This window comes from Myotis davidii, unplaced genomic scaffold, assembly GCF_000327345.1.
Source record: "Myotis davidii unplaced genomic scaffold, ASM32734v1 scaffold557, whole genome shotgun sequence".
Taxonomy (NCBI): domain Eukaryota; kingdom Metazoa; phylum Chordata; class Mammalia; order Chiroptera; family Vespertilionidae; genus Myotis; species Myotis davidii.
In genome coordinates, this window is record NW_006289557.1 from 2,281,540 (window position 1) to 2,297,778 (window position 16,239).

A 16,239-nucleotide genomic window follows, 5' to 3' on the forward strand; every position below is an offset into this window, starting at 1 on the left:
AGAAATTTGCTGATTCCATTAGGGAAAATGGTCAGATTCTATTCAGACTGAATATAAGCTGAATTGGTGAGATGCTGTGACCGCCACTCGGCTTCTGGGGAAGAGAATAGCAGTGGCACAGAGGTTGGCTTCCAAGGCTGGGTCTTTCCATTGTATAAGTGGTTTAGAAAAATTCCAGGTTTCTTTTTAGTTTCAACTCTAATAATCCAGACTTCTGCTAAGGAGAAAATAAATTTAGAATGCTAAACTGCAAAATATCTCTAAAGAGCAAGTCTCTCTTTGAGCATGTTAGACACACTTCAGGGGGAACCAGAGTCAAATACTCACCGCTTATCAACAATTGAACCTTCGACTTTGTTTTTCCAGACCCTGAAAATAGTCTGATCTACGCTAATTTATCTTCTAATCACCTTTTTCATTTTCACTGCTGACATTTGTAAATATTTTATTGTACTTTTTCATTAACCTTTCTTTAGCTATCAATGAATATGATAAATATTTTATTTATTTTCTCTACCTACTCCCCACCCCTGCCCCTTTGTCAATAAACTAAAGTTGTAGGCAGGTGAAGAGAATTTGAAATTAACAGAAAGGGAAATATGACTCATCCCAGATAATGTTTTTTAAATTATTTTTAAAATTGTCAACCAATTTTTCTGCTTCTTTTTCTTTTTTTACATAGGGGCAGAAAAATCAAAACAGGAAATGAATACAAATTATTTTCCTTTCAGATAATGTAGCATTCCACAACATAACATTTAAGAGAAATTGAATTGATAGTTTTTGTAGTCAGTGATCTAAAAATAAAATTCTTTACTCATTTGACATTTCCTGAAAATGACTTTAATAGGATGAATATATATATATATATATACACAGAACAGTAAGTATGACCTTCTCACTACCCAGATTAACATGTGCAAAAAAATAATGTATATATCAGTAAGTATTAAACAACATTAATGTAAGACTTTAGGAAAGTAGTAGTGGGGGTACACAGACATGGACTGGAGAGAAACTATGCCATGTTACAGTACATCAAAAGAATGGATTTACTCTTAAGTGATTCACATGTATTTCTGAAAGTATTAACATCAAAAGAATCATTAGCATTCTACTTATATTCTTCCAGGCCCAGAATAGCAGTTGTTTGCTTTGCTTAATACATGTTAATTGCTTTTATCAAGTTAAAATGTATTTGAATTTCTTTGTAATTAGTTGTCAATTCAAGACAGGAATAGTATCTCTTATATACACCTTCCATGAAATCTTTATGGTTTGTAAGCTAACATGGAATGTGAAAAGACTGTTGAGTCATACTTGTGTTTATTGTGTTATATCTTAGGCTCCTTGAGAAAATGTATACTTCAGTTTATTTAAAACGTTTCTATCTTTTTCAGGTATTTTCTGAAAGAGTAAATGATATTTCCTTTAGGCATTTAATCTGTTAATCTGTTGATTGTTCGCTGTAACTTTTATGTTTCGATTATAAAACAAACAGAATAAGAGAATGTAAACACTTGGATTCTGAATTTTGTTTGCATGTTGGTTGAACAGAAGCTTAGTTCTGGAAGATATCTGTACTAGGCCAGATGTACCCTCACAAAGGCTATTTCATCAAACTATTCCAGACACTTGGAACAGGCTGTATTCATCAATTCATTCACTTATTCACAAACATTTATACAGAAGCTACCAGGTGCCATGTACTAAGCAAGACTGAAGGAGAAATAAGTGAGAGACCCTGATTTCAAAAAAGTTGTACTTAGTAAGGTCATATTTGCAAATACATATAATATGAAACAAAAAGTGAATATTGTGTTTAGAGCCATAGAGAAATTGCTGTGGTGGGGATCAGAAGAGGAAGAGATAATTTTCAGATGATATGAGAAGATTTGTGAAGGGTGTTTAATCTGAAATAGGTCTTTAAGAATAATTGAAAAGAATTAAACATTGCCATTTGCAACGACATGGATGGACCTAGAAAGTATTATGTTAAGTGAAATGAGTCAGACAGAGGACAGAAAGGTTAGGGTTAGGCTTCAGTTATTCAATTTTTCCTAGACTAGAGGCCTGGTGAACAAAATTCATTAAGGTTAGGGTTAGGCTTCAGTGAAATTATTCCTAGACTAGAGGCCTGGTGAACAAAATTCATGCACTGGGGCGTCCCTCAGCCTGGCCTGCATCCTCTTGCAGTCTGGGAGCCCTTGGGGAATGTCTGACTGACGGTTTAGGCCCACTTCCCCCAGGGAGTGGCAGTCAGACATCCTTAGCACTACAGCGGAGGTGGGAGAGGCTCCCGCCACCACCCACCACCGCTGCGCTCACCAGCCTTGAGCCTGGCTTCTGGCTGAGTGGTGCTCCTCCTGCGGGAGTGCACTGACCACCAGGGGCAGCTCCTGCAATGAGTATCTGCCCCCTGGTGGTTAGTGCATGTGATAGCAACTGGTTGTTCTGCCATTTGGTTGATTTGTAGGTTAGCCTTTTATTATATAGGATGATTTCACTTATATGTAGAATCTAAAAAACAAAAGAAACAAAATGATACAGAAACAAACTCATAGTTACAAAGAACACAAACTGATGGTTGCCAGAGGAAGGGGGGGAGGATGGGAGGCTGAGTGGAAAGGGGAAAGAAGATCAAGAAGTACAAACTTCCAGTTGTAAGTCACAGGAATATAATGGGCAGCATAGGGAATAGAGTCAATAATATTATAATAACTATGTATGGTTTCCGGTGGGTATTAGAAATATCGGGGATCACTTCATAAAGTATATGATTGTCTAACCATTATGTTATACAGCTGAAATGAATATAAAATAATATTTAATGTCAACTGTAATTAAAAAACTAAAAATAACATAAAATCAGGGGCGCGTCTTGACTCATCCTCTGCACCCCCACTCAGTACCTCTCACCACAGCTCCCGGTCCCCTGTCTGCCAGCAGCTCCACTCCCGCCTCCGCTACTCCCATGTGCTTGTGGTACTGGCCCTGCTTGCACCCACTGACGGCATGGAGCGATTGGGGCCAGCGCCAGCAGAGGGTGTGAGTGGTGGCTGCTGCCCTGATTTCCCCTCAGGAGCAGGGGGAGGTGAAGAAGTCCTAGGGGCAATCGGTCCAGCAGCCGCTGCTCGCACCCACTGATGGCGCCGAGCAATCAGGGCTGGCGTTGGGCATTGGCAGCAGGTATGAGTGGGACCTGTGTTGGCAACAGGTGTGAGCACCCAGTGGGGCCGCAGCGTATGGGAGCAAAGAATTTTCAGTAACTACCAGAGTCTCTCCCCAATGACAGCGACCAGTGCCCTGCCTTTGGCGCCCCTGGTCACCTGCTCCACCATCCTGCTATGGCCAATACCCACCATGTTCCACACTCTGCCTGCTGCTGATGCCTGCCATGTTCCACGCATGCCCCCTGGTGGTTGGTGCACATCATAGCGACCAGTTTGGTTGTTCGGTTGTTTCATCGTTCAGTCTACTTGCATATTAGATTTTTATATAGAGAGATGCATATGTATGAGGTTATTTAGCAATCTGATGATAGAGATAAAGTACATAAATTATTATATGGGTTCAATTTTTTTCATTTTATGGATTTGTAATCAAACACTATACAAATAGGAAGATAAATAAACTTTCAAGTATGCAGAACCATTTTGTTGGTCTACCATTTTTGTTAGGTCTGAAAAGATGCTTTAAGTAACTTGCCACTTTCTAGTTTGCAAAAGAAAATCACTCTAGGATTTAGTCATCAGTCCTGAATCAGGAATGAATTAAAATCAAAATGAGCATTAATAGAACCATTATATGGTAGAATGGCTATTACATTTCAGGATTGGATGGGCCTATCACCAGTTTTTTCACACATGCCATTTACCATCCTTAGTTAAAACCATCCCTCAAATGTAACTGTTTTTATCCTGCTTGCATAAAAATAGTCACCTCTTTTTGCCCTTTGGCTCCTGCTATATTACCAATGTCTGTTTTATGGAATCATAAGAGCAAAATACTACTTACAACCAAAATGGCTAAAAAGTAGTATGTTCCCGTGACAGGGAAACAATATAACAATAGTTATTACATTAATTGAAGCACATCAAAGTCATTTGATTAATAGAAAATATGCATAATTTTAAGTACGGTAAAAGCCTATTTTGCCTAGCCATTCTTATGTATGAAAAGGTATCAATCATAATCAGATCTCCTTGCCATAATGAGGGAAGATCTCTGGACTGGAGACTGTTCTGATCCTGACTCTGCTACTATCTAGTGCAGTGGTTCTCAACCTTCTGGCCCTGCAGGATGGTCATAGGCAACCCCTATGAAAGGGTCATTCGACTGCCAAAGGGGTCGCGACCCACAGGTTGAGAACCGCTGTGGCATGATGTTGATTTCTTTGTCTATAAAATGGAGATTCCGGCTAAATATTTACTCTAAATTCCAAGACTTGTATGTTTACTGTAAAGACAGAGCTCATGGACTTCCTTTGTTTTTAGTACCTTTTAGGAAATCAAACAAGTGTGCTTGTCATCTCTTTTTCTGAATGATAGTGTATTCAAAACATGATAGAGGTAAACTGCCTTCAGTAACCTTTAGAGACATGCATAAATGAGGCCCTTCTCTCTTCGTTGCTCTTTAGTGGTGAATAATTTCATCATCACAGCAAGAAGATTTGCAGCAAATATTTTTTAAAAAATACACACTAGCTTTTTAAAACAATTCTACCTTTTAGCTCTATCAGGCCTGTGTCTAGCAGATTGCTCTTTAGGCTGTTGAAATGGAATTGGCTGGTGTGACGGCACATGCAGGCTTGATTGAGACTGAGGAGAACACGCCTGGGAGAGGTGGTTTTATAGCTCGGCTAGGGATATAATATCAGGTCTTGGTCTACTCACACCTGCTGGTACCTGCAGGGTACCAATCTTATTTCACTTTGCCTTTTTTTTTAATCTTTCATTCCTTCCAGATTAATAAAAGGGTTTGTGGTGTCGGCTGTACCTCACAGCAACATCACAGCAATCCTGTATCACAAGGTGCTCTATAGTCATGGTGCATCCCCCATGCATTTCTCATTCATTGACCATTACAGTGGTTCCTCACTGAGAAACGTTTCAGTCACTGAGCAGTGTAATCACTGCCAGGAAGATGTTTAAATGGAAGTGTAATTTGAACCCAATGAGCAAGCCACAAAAGGAAATTCTGGGTTTGTTTCTCCTCAGTGACAGAGGGGATACTTATACAGCGTGCTGCCAGAGACACATTACCCCCAATAAAAGCCCTTAACTGCATATTCACAGGTGAAATGTCATCATCATCTACAAAGCCCACAGCGTTTAATGTTTATGCCAGTTTTGATCAGAAATTTAGGTAGTACTGGAGGAGAAATTTGGGTCCCCTGGATTTGGGGATTGATCCAAATCATAGAAAGGCTAAAAAATGAAACAGTAAAAATAAGGAACAGGATTTTATATATATATATTCATTCCAAGTACTGAGGCCCAAGGTTATTCTGGTGGTCTAATTACCAGGACATGAACGATGGGGCAAGGAATCAAGTTCATTCTCATTCTCTTTTTCACTCACCTAGTCCATTTGCAATCATTTACTTAGTGAGGGTTTTATTGATTTCTTCCTTCAGTAGTTTTTTTTCCACAGGAAGTGCCATTCTTTTAATACGAGATCAAGAAATCTTATTCTTATAGTCCTGAGGCTTTGGCTTGTTGTGTGAGCCTGTGTGAGTAAGTTCCCATTTCAGAGTCTAAGTTTCATCAGATTGAAAATAGAACTGTTTCGCAGCTATATTCTATATTAGTTTTTCGAAAGCCACATTTAGCTAGTAGGTTAATTTTATTTGACCAACAGGACTTTCCCCCTTAATTTAATTTACTGTTTGAGGCAGTGATATATGCATAGAGAAAAGCAAAAGTTTATTTCTTACAGCTTTATTCTCCAACTACTCAAATCCCTTCCCAGAAGTCAAACACTATTGCCAACTTTGTGTGTATTCTTCAAGAGACTTTCTAAACCTAAGACAAGCAAATACCTATTTGTACAGCTGTGCATGTATGCGCATATTTAACATAAATGGTAGCAAGTCATGTACAAACAGATGTGTGCTTGAATTATGGATGTGTGTATATTTAACACAAATACACACTTGCAAATTACTTCTTTTATAACAGTGTATCTTGGAGATTTTTCTACAGTGATACATAATGAGCTGCTTTAGTGTCTTCAGCATCTGTATAATATTTCATTGTGTGGGCATGCCAGAATTTATTCAACCTGACCCCTAATGAAGGACATTTGATTATTTTCAGTATTTAGATGTCACACTTTTTCCATGAATATGATCTTCAACATACTTCATTTTGCATATGTGCTACTATATCTGCAAGGAAAATTCCCAGAATCCAGTCAAAGGGTATATGCTTTGTAATATGAACATTTAAACCTATTTCCTAATAGCACTCCTTTGGCTGCATCCCACACATTTTGATATTTTGTGTATCATCATTGTTCAGTTAGAACTATTTTTAATACTCTTTATGATTTCTCCCTTGTCCCATGGGTTTTCTATAAGTCCGTTGTTAACTCCAAATACTTAAGGATTTTTAAGATATTTAATATTCATTTATTTCTACTTTAATTTTGTTGTTGTCAGTGAACATACTGTGTAAGATATCACCAGTCTTTCCATTTTTTACATGGGCCTGTTTTTATCTTAGTGAATGTTCTATACTCATTAAAAAAAATACTCCACTGTTGTTTGTCATGGTGTTCTACAACATTAATGAGGTCAAGTTGCTTGATAGTACTCAGATCTTCTGTGTCTTTCCTAAGTTTTACCATATGTCCTAACAATTGTTGAGAGAAGAGTATTAAAACCTCTAATTGTCATTGTGGATTTATTTGTTGTCTCCCTTTAGTTATGTCACTTTTTGCTTCATGTATTGCAAAGTACTGTTATAAGGCACATATATATGTGGGATCATTGTCTAGGTTCTCATGCACTGACCCTTAATTCTTAGGAAATATTTCTTTTTACCTCTGATAATACTCCTTATCTTGAAGTAGCATTTATCTGCTATTGATATAGCCATGCCTACTTTTTTATGCTTACTATTGACTTGGGTATATCTTTTCCATACTTTTACTTTCAACCTCTATGAGACTTATAAATATAATATTGTTGAGTTTTGCATTTTTGCTCAGTCTGACAGGTTCTACCTTTTAATTGGAGTGTTTATTCTATTCACATTGAATGTGATGATTGATATGGTGAGGTTTAAATCTATCACCTTGCTATTTGTTTTCTATTTATTTCATTTGATTTTTATTTTTTCATTTTTCTCCTTTATTTTTTAATTGATGCTTATTATGTTCCATTTTGATCTTGATATTAGTTTCTTATATTTACCCCATTGTATTACATTTATAATTTTTATTCTAAAAGTACAATAAGGATTCTTACTTTATGACAGTATAGTTAGAATTAATATTAACACACATCACATAAGTATCAGAACCTTAATATATTTTAGTTAAACCCCTGTCCTTTCTGCAATGACATATATAGGGTGTCCCAAAATTCACGCAAGATTTGAATCTTGCGTGAGCATTACCAACAACAACAAAAAAATAAAAGCCTAATTTTACCTGGTTTATTGAATCAGATTCTAATATCTATTGCCCTTTGATTTCAATCCCTTCAATTTGATTAGCATTACCAAGTACCAATTATGGGCCAGGAGCAGGGGCAATGAAGACCAATGAAGACCACAGCTTTGTGTATGTGCCAGCAAAGCCGTGGAGGCCATTTACCCGATGTGCTATTCCATACATAACCCTATACTGTATACTTTATGAATCAATAAAATATTTACAATTTATAATTATAAACCTGTGTTTTCTCTCAAAATTACTTCTTGCATGAATTTTGGGATACCCTATATATGTTTTTGCATTATAAACCTCACTGCAATGCTATTATTTTTGCTTTAAAGTTGAAAGAAGAAAAAGTATTATATTTATGAAGATATTTATGATTTACAGTGTTATTTATCCCTTCCTGTAAAACCTAGTTCCCATCTGGTATAATTTCTTTTCAGCCTGAATAACATGTTTTAGCATTTATTATAATGCAAGCCCACAAGAAATGAATTAACTCATTATGTTTATCTGAAAATATTTTTACTTTACCAATTTTGAAGGATATGTGCACTGGATATAAAATCATGGGTTCAATTTGCCATCTATTATAGCACTTTAATGACTTCATTCCATTGTCTTCTAGCCTCCAATGCTTATGTGTTTGATGTATCTTTTTCCCTTCTCTGATTCATTTTAATTTTCTCCTTATCTTCATTTCTCAGAAGTTTGGTTACAATGTCCCTGAGTATAGTTTTGGTGTATGTTTCCTGCTTGGAATTTTCTGGGCTTCTTCTATCTGAATCAGTGGAAATTTTTATTTTTATCATACTTGATAAATTTAAATATTTATTTTTTCACCTTCATTCCATTTTTTTTCTTCTTTGTGTGTTTTTTGAAATCTTTACTTATTTGTGTATTTTGGCCTGGATAACTTCAATCAGTCTTTCTTCAGGTTTGTTCATACCTTCATTTGCCATCTTCAGTATGTCAATAAGTACGCCCTGCATTATTCCCCCTCAGATATTTTTCTTTTCAGTTCTAAATGTCTCATTGATTCTTTTTTTATCATTTCTATGTTTGTTGCTGGGATTTCCTATTTGCTTACTAATTATGACCTCTTTCTTTAAGTCCTATAACATTCATAGGAGCTGTTAATTCTAAATCGGAGTCATCTTGTGAGATCTTTTCTATTGACTGCTTACATTGCCTTGCTTATATCCATGTTTTGTAATTTTTACCTTGTGTTAGACATTTGTATATGTCATAGAGAGTATTAGATTATCCTTTGGCAAAGATTTCTTGTCATTTAGGTAAATAACTAGTGGGTCCTCTTGATCTTATTAGGTTGTGTGTGTGTGTGTGTGTGTGTGTGTATGTGTGTGTGTGTTGTGGGAGGGTGTTTAGGTCTTGACTATTTTGCTTCTGTTTTTAGTCCTGGGGGTGGCAGTCAGGAGCCCTTAGTTAAATGTGATCATTAATCTGAGACTATTTTCTGAGATTTTCAGTGAATGTCCCACATGCTTATTAAGGTCTCTCCTTTCTGGCTTGTCTAGAAGTTTAACAAATCCAAGCCTTGCACAACTTCTGGTATCTTCATTCAGCCCTCAGTCCTGCAGTAGCTATTCCACACTAGGCTTTGAGGAATCTCATCTTGAGCATGTTGAGTCTATGGGTAGACCCAGTGTCCTTAGAGAATTCTCATTGAGTCTTTATCCCATTCCACTAGGTTCCTTTTCTCTGAAACCTTGGTCTGCAAATTCAAGGCCCTTTGTCATCCCAAATCTCACTTTCTGCCTCCTAAGCTTAAGAAAAACAGAAGTGGTATATATACTTCTGCTTCACCCTTCCATTCCAGGGTTAAAAGGAGCCCTTAACAGAAAGCCAGAGTTAATATGGGGCTTACCTCATATGTTCTTTCTCTCAAAGATGAAAACCCTGCAATTCTAGTTGACAAGTACCAGGAAACCATTGCCTCATGTATTTGTACAGTTTTACCATAGTTTCCATCAGGAAGTTATGTATGATACTAGTTTTTCTGACTTCCAGGATGTTGACACAGGGAGTTTTAAAAATAGGGATATTTCATCTAAAAAAACACATTTCTAGCCTTAGTTGATCATTTCTGGGGCCCTTCAGAGTATTCAAAATGATTTCCCAAAAGGTCTTGCAATGTTTAAATTGAAATATGGCAATCTGAAAACATCCCCCACTTCCATTCTTATCCCCAGAAGGGAAGACAGACGCCGAGACACGAGAGGCACACAGCCTCTTCCCTGAATGTATATGGGGTATTCAGTGTAGTTGCCTTGGTTTGCAAACTCAGTCATAGTGGGGCATTTGGTAACATACTGTGTGCATGCTCACTTCAGAAGAACCAATGATGTTTTTAATGGAGAATTGCACTGTTCCCCCAATAACTGCTCTCTGTCTCCAGAACATTTGGACTCCAGGAAGTAACTTTGATGATAACAGTGAATTGTAATATGTTATATCCCTTCACCTACTGGCCTCCCACTTCCCACTCCCACCCCACTTCTATACTTGCAGACTTCTGGCTAGAGGCTAAGTCGAACGGCTGTGTGACTTATTAGAAGGGATTAAGAACCTGAAAGCACATCACTTATCTCAGATTCATGTCAAAAACATTTGTGTGTTCGTGCCATTGAGTTTGCTCCAACTCCTAGCAACCCTATGAATGAGTGATGTCCACAATTCCTTGCTCAGCTTCTGTAAACTCATGCCCATGCCTTCCTTTATAGGATAAATCCATCTCATATTTTGTCTTCCTCCATTCTTGCTGCCTTCTATTTCCCCAGCATTATCTTTTACAAAGAACCTTGACTTCTCATGGTGTGCCCAAAGTAAGACAGAATTATTAGTTTTGTCATATTTGCCTCCAGTGATGTTTCAGGCATAATTTGTTCTAGGGCTTGCTTGATTGTCTTTTTGAGAGTCCAGGGTATTAGTAGAGCTCTCCTCCTATACAACATTTCAAAAGAATCATTTTTTTTCCTATTAATCTTATTCACTGTCCAACTATTACATCTGTATGTAGTAATTTGGAATCCTAGGATGTGGAAGATCTTAGGCCTTAATCTTTTATGACGCGTCTTTGCTTTTGGTGATTTTTCCTAATTCATTCATGGCTGCCCTTCTGAGTATCAGCCTTTTCTTGATTTTTTTTTTTGTTTATTTGTTTTTGGCTACAGTCTCCATTTGAATTGATGACTGAGGTGAAGCAAATTCCTTAGCAATTTCAAAGTCTTCATTGTCTTTGTTAAAGCTATGTCAAAAACATCTTCTACCAGATAAAGAGAAATGGTCAGATTTATTTGTGTTCTATACACAAATGATCAAATTAACATAAAGCAAAGTAGCTTCTTTTATAGGGAAGAGAAACTTGGGATACAGTATTTGGAGTACACACATAAAGCAACTTTTCTCAGGATAACTTTTTCTCTTATCAAATATCACCTGAAAATTGTACCTAGCAGTAAAGAAAGTAAGTAATATGCCACATACCATGTAAGACACTCCTTTATTATCTTGTTTAATAATCACAGTTTTGTAGTGATGGTATCATTAGTCTCAACTTACAGATGATGATACGAACTTCAAAGAAATTAAATAACTTGTCCAAGTTATAAAATCAGGGCGTTTGAATATAAGTGTCTATCTCTCTTCACATTTATGTTTCCTATATACCACAGTTTTCATTATTTCTTGATGATAAAAATTTACTTTGTTGCTTGTAAAATACTGCAAAGAATATGTTAATGAAGAACCTTTATTGTTAGACAAATTAACTCAGCATTTTTCCAGTCAAAGTTATCTAAAAAAGATATAGATAAATATTTCTATATCTGCAGAGTATTTTTGGAGTTATAAAATTAGATTTGTTCTATATTTTTTAAACATCCTTCATTTGAGATAATATATTTTAGCATTTTCTTTGCCTCTTGTCGGGATGGAAAACAATAATTCTCTTGCTTGATTTAATGTCATTGTGTTTGACGATACACTTGACAACCCAATTGCTAATATACCAAAGATTTTCTGTGCATCTGAAAGCCATTAATGAAGTTAGCAAACCAGAAGCTTCACAGCCAAATATGCAAAGGTCATATAACCAAAGGAACTATCTATCTCTGGCATTGTTGGACATAAATTGTGTTTAAGAATTGTCAAATGTTTTATTTATCTTTTTGCTATCACTACAAAATAAACAAGTTTGTACAGAAAACAGGAAAGATGCTTTTGAAAAGACCTTACACTTTGTTTGTTTTTTTGTAAAGGAAAGAGAACAAAATGAGAGGATCCTTTGTATCTAGCATATGTTTGAAAAATCAGTAATTTTCACACATTTTAGAGAAAATCATTATTCATAATTATTCCCATAATAGTAAAGTTGTTTTCTCTGATTATATTTTTGTTTTTCATTTTGTTTTCTTAATAATATGTTATCACTATTTTTTGTATGTAAGCACTAATTGTCAAATAATATTTTTATATTGGCCCTTTAATGTCAAAATTATGATAATTTTAAATTTATTTATTTTTTAGAGAGAAGAAGAAAAGAGAGATAAAAACATTGATGAGAGAAAAATATCATCTATTGGTTGCCTCCTGCGCGACCCCTAATGAGGACTGAGTCCACAACCTGGACATGTACACTGACTGGTAATCCAATCTGTGACCTCCTGGTTCAATGCTCAACCACTGACCCACCCCAGCTGGGCAATATTTATTTTATATGAATGATATGGTGTAAAAGACAAGTCAAAAGTGACATTTGTTATTGCCTAGTTCAACAAACACTTTTCTGTAACATTTAGGGGAACTGGGAATCTAGGAAGGAAAATGATCGACCCAATTTGAACACAAATTAGAGATATGCAAGAATAAAAATCCTGACCACATGATGTTTTTTCACCAAATTATTTTGTTGAAGTAGATTTTATTTAATGCCAAGAAATGTTGAGCTCAGCCTGCGTTGCACAGTGGTTAAGTGTCCACCTGTGAACCAGGAGGTCACGGTTCGATTCCCAGTCAGGGCACATATTAGCACAGCTTGATTTCTCACTTCAAGAGAGGTTTTCAGTTGTGAAGGATTTGAAATGTGTTATGCTTGTTGTTTTTGAGAAGCAGAAAGGAGACCATCGTTGCAGTGCAATGAGTGTTTATTCATTCATTTCACGTTCATCCTATGGATTATTACCGCCAGAGCTGTAAGGAGGAAATGGGGATCTGCAAAGAATGAGATAAACATAAATCATAATTATGGAACAATTTAATTAAATTGAATCCTGCACAGGATTAGACAAGTCATGTATTTCTACTTGAGTTGGAAAACATACATTTTGCAGGTAAAGCTAGGAGGAGCAAAAGTGGTTGTGAGTGAATCGCATAACATTCTCTACTTATCAAAAATGTATTTCAGTCCTGACCAGTTTGGTTCACTGGTTAAAGTGTTGGCCTGTGGCCGAAAGGGGCATAGGTTCAATTCCCAGTCAAAGGCACATAGCTTAGTTTCAGGTTCCCCTGCCCCGGTAGTGGAGCTTGTGGGAGGCAACCAATCGATGTGTCCCTCTCATGTCGATGTTTCTCTCTCTCTCTCCCCTTCCTACTTCCCTTTCACTATTTCTAGAAATCAATGGGAAAAAAATATCCTCAGGTGAGGATTAAAAGAAATGTATTCCAAGTAGGTGTCACTCTAAAATGTAGAAATTTTTGAAGTTATGATGTCAAAGTATTCTCGGCAAAAGAAATGTCAAATAATTGTATGGGGTTTTATAGGCATGAAAGAGCTTACACATGTGTTTTACTGGCTAAAAAAATTATATAGGTTTCAGATGTATAATTCTATAATTCATCATCTCTGTATTGTATTGTGCGTTCACCACCAGGTTCCTTTTTGAACTAAAATCTCATTCTGTTTCGTTGAAGATCAGACAATGTAATAGTAATTTTTTTTTCTATACTTATTCCTGGGAGTTTTTTACCTGAGATTTTGATTACTACGTTAAAAGCAAAAACCAAGCCCAACAAAATGTTTCCAAGAAATTAGAGGGAAAGTTACTGAGATGAAGCAAAGAAGTAATATAGTGGTGATTTAGTGGAACAAGCCTTGGCTGTGTAATAAGTTTTTGTAATCTAGGATAGACCCTTCAAAAACATCCAGTGAGCCTGTGTGTGCTGTTGTTTTGTTTGATTTTGATTCTCAGGGATACATTTTTCATGCCTCCAGACACTAAAATGTATAATGGCCCGTCTTTTAAATTTACAAAGCATAATGGGATCAGAATTTGGACATGGGAATCGTCTTCATATTAGCCCAACTAGTGACTAGCCTAAGCTGTTGTGTTCTGAAGGGTAAAGGCTGTTTAGGAAGAAAATCTTGTGTGTGTGTTTTATTTTACTCGATGAATATTTATAACCAAGGACTAATATAAATGATGTGCAATTCCGTCTCACTTGTTCTTAACAGCAGACCTATATTTCAGGCTCACTGTATTTCGGCAGTGGCTGACTCATTTTAAAATCCTCTCTCTCTTTTGTATCTTTTTTTCCCCTGCAGGATGTCTTCACTCCAGAATGCAAATTCAAGGAATCTGTGTTTGAAAACTACTACGTGATCTATTCTTCCACACTGTACCGTCAGCAAGAATCAGGCCGAGCCTGGTTTCTGGGGCTCAATAAAGAAGGTCAAATTATGAAGGGGAACAGAGTGAAGAAAACCAAGCCCTCGTCACATTTCGTACCAAAACCTATTGAAGGTATGAGATGAACGTCTTTCCTTCTTTAGACTCTGATCAGTAGAGTTTACTTAGAAGGCAACACATCAGAACAAAATTTCAGAAAACACAATAGCACCTCCTCATATTAAAAAAAATAGAGAAAATCATATTGCAACTACTTGGTACTTAGAAAACACTGCTTGAATAGAAAAAGCTAGAAATTCATGAAATTAGAAAAGTAGTGGCAGTTACCATTTGAAATATAATTTTCTTCTTTTTGGAACACAATAATTTAATGTCTTAGGCTACGTCCGTAAGAAACCAGGAATACTACGTTAGTGCTTTAAAGTTTTCAAAAGCATTTTAGAAATATGTTTACAACCTAACCCCTTTATTTTTGTCAATATATCTCACAATATAATCTATTAATATTGATTTGTATTTCTTGAGGAAAGAAAATAGTATACTATACTATGATAAATAAGTATTCATTTATAGTATTAAGTGTTATGCTCAGTTGAGCCTATAACTTTCCCTCCCTTCTTATTTAGGATAATTCTATTTAATTGACATTTAATATATGACTTACTTCAAATTGAGTAGTGGAATAAGTAAGTTTATACTGAGGAAATTTACTTTTTGCAACTTCTTTCTTAAATAGGGTGAGGCTATATCATTGGAGTGACCATATTTACTGCATTACTGAATCCAGGCAGTTTTATTTATTAAATATAGGCTCTGAGAGCAGCAGTGGTCTGGACATGTACCAACATAGCATTATTCTTCTTTACATGTCATACACTATAACTACTTAAAACAGAAGTTCAGGCTCCTTGTTCGAGGAAAGGAGACAAGTAAGGCAGTGCATTGCAATTATACATTTTATTTCCATTTGATTAGTGGATATTTGGCCCCAAGGTGTCTCAGAGACATATGGTCTATGCCAAAAGGGCCTTGATATTTGGCCTTGTCCAAGGCATCCATGGAGACATTTGGTCCACACCGACCTATCTACCTCACCCCTTGCACCATTACCAGCTAGGCTACTGAGAAAAAGAGGGTTATTATTCACAGTGCAGCCGTAACACAACTACTAGATCAGTAAAATGATAGTATTTTTATATACTAATCCTGGAAACTAAAAGTCTAAATAAATGTTATGGGCTTTCTGACCCAGACATGTTTTCTTAGGTGTGGACATTTGGACGGGACCAAATGTCATGTCCTGCAATTGCACGCGCGCGCGCACACACACACACACACACACACACACATTATACTGTGATATTGATAGTATTGCTGTCTCCCAAATATCTTTAAGGTACGATCTGGTCAACCAGTAGAGGACTCAATGCCTGTTGCAAAGTACATATGACAGTAAGAGTCAACAAGCAGTTAAATCAATACTATATTTAAAGCACAGGGGAAATGTGACATTCAAGGCTCCTGTTCTCTCTCAAACTTCCTTCCACACTCTGTACTTTTAAGCACACAAAACTGAACTTTCCTTTCTGCAATATTTTTTCACTAATACGTGCCCCATGTACTTTTCTTTGCCCTTTCCTGCCCATAATTTCCATGTTCTTATGTGCCTGGAACATGTCTATTAGTCCTTGTAAAAAAATTGATTTAAGAATCAGTACTTCCATGAGGGGCTCCCTGACTTCCTTCAAATAGAATTAAGTATTCTGTCACCTTATCATTGTATACATTTCTCTCCCCTAGAAATTATCATATTGCATTCAATTTACCTGTTTTCTACTCCAGCTCCTCTTATCCATGGTTCGCTCTTTCCCCCTTTCTCCTCATATCTCCTTGTATCTTGTGAGATACCTGGCATATCACATGA

General features: G+C 36.4%; 1 protein-coding gene across 3 annotated transcripts in view; it reads left to right on the forward strand.

Annotated features, from left to right (window-relative positions):
- Positions 1–16,239, forward strand: part of FGF12 (fibroblast growth factor 12) — a 514,802-nt gene that overhangs the window by 476,462 nt on the left and 22,101 nt on the right. For all 3 annotated transcript variants that reach the window (XM_006762004.2, XM_006762003.2, XM_015562815.1), the window contains one exon: positions 14,231–14,429. In XM_006762004.2, coding sequence (XP_006762067.1) covers positions 14,231–14,429 — 199 coding nt within the window. The remainder of the gene's footprint in view (positions 1–14,230; positions 14,430–16,239) is intronic.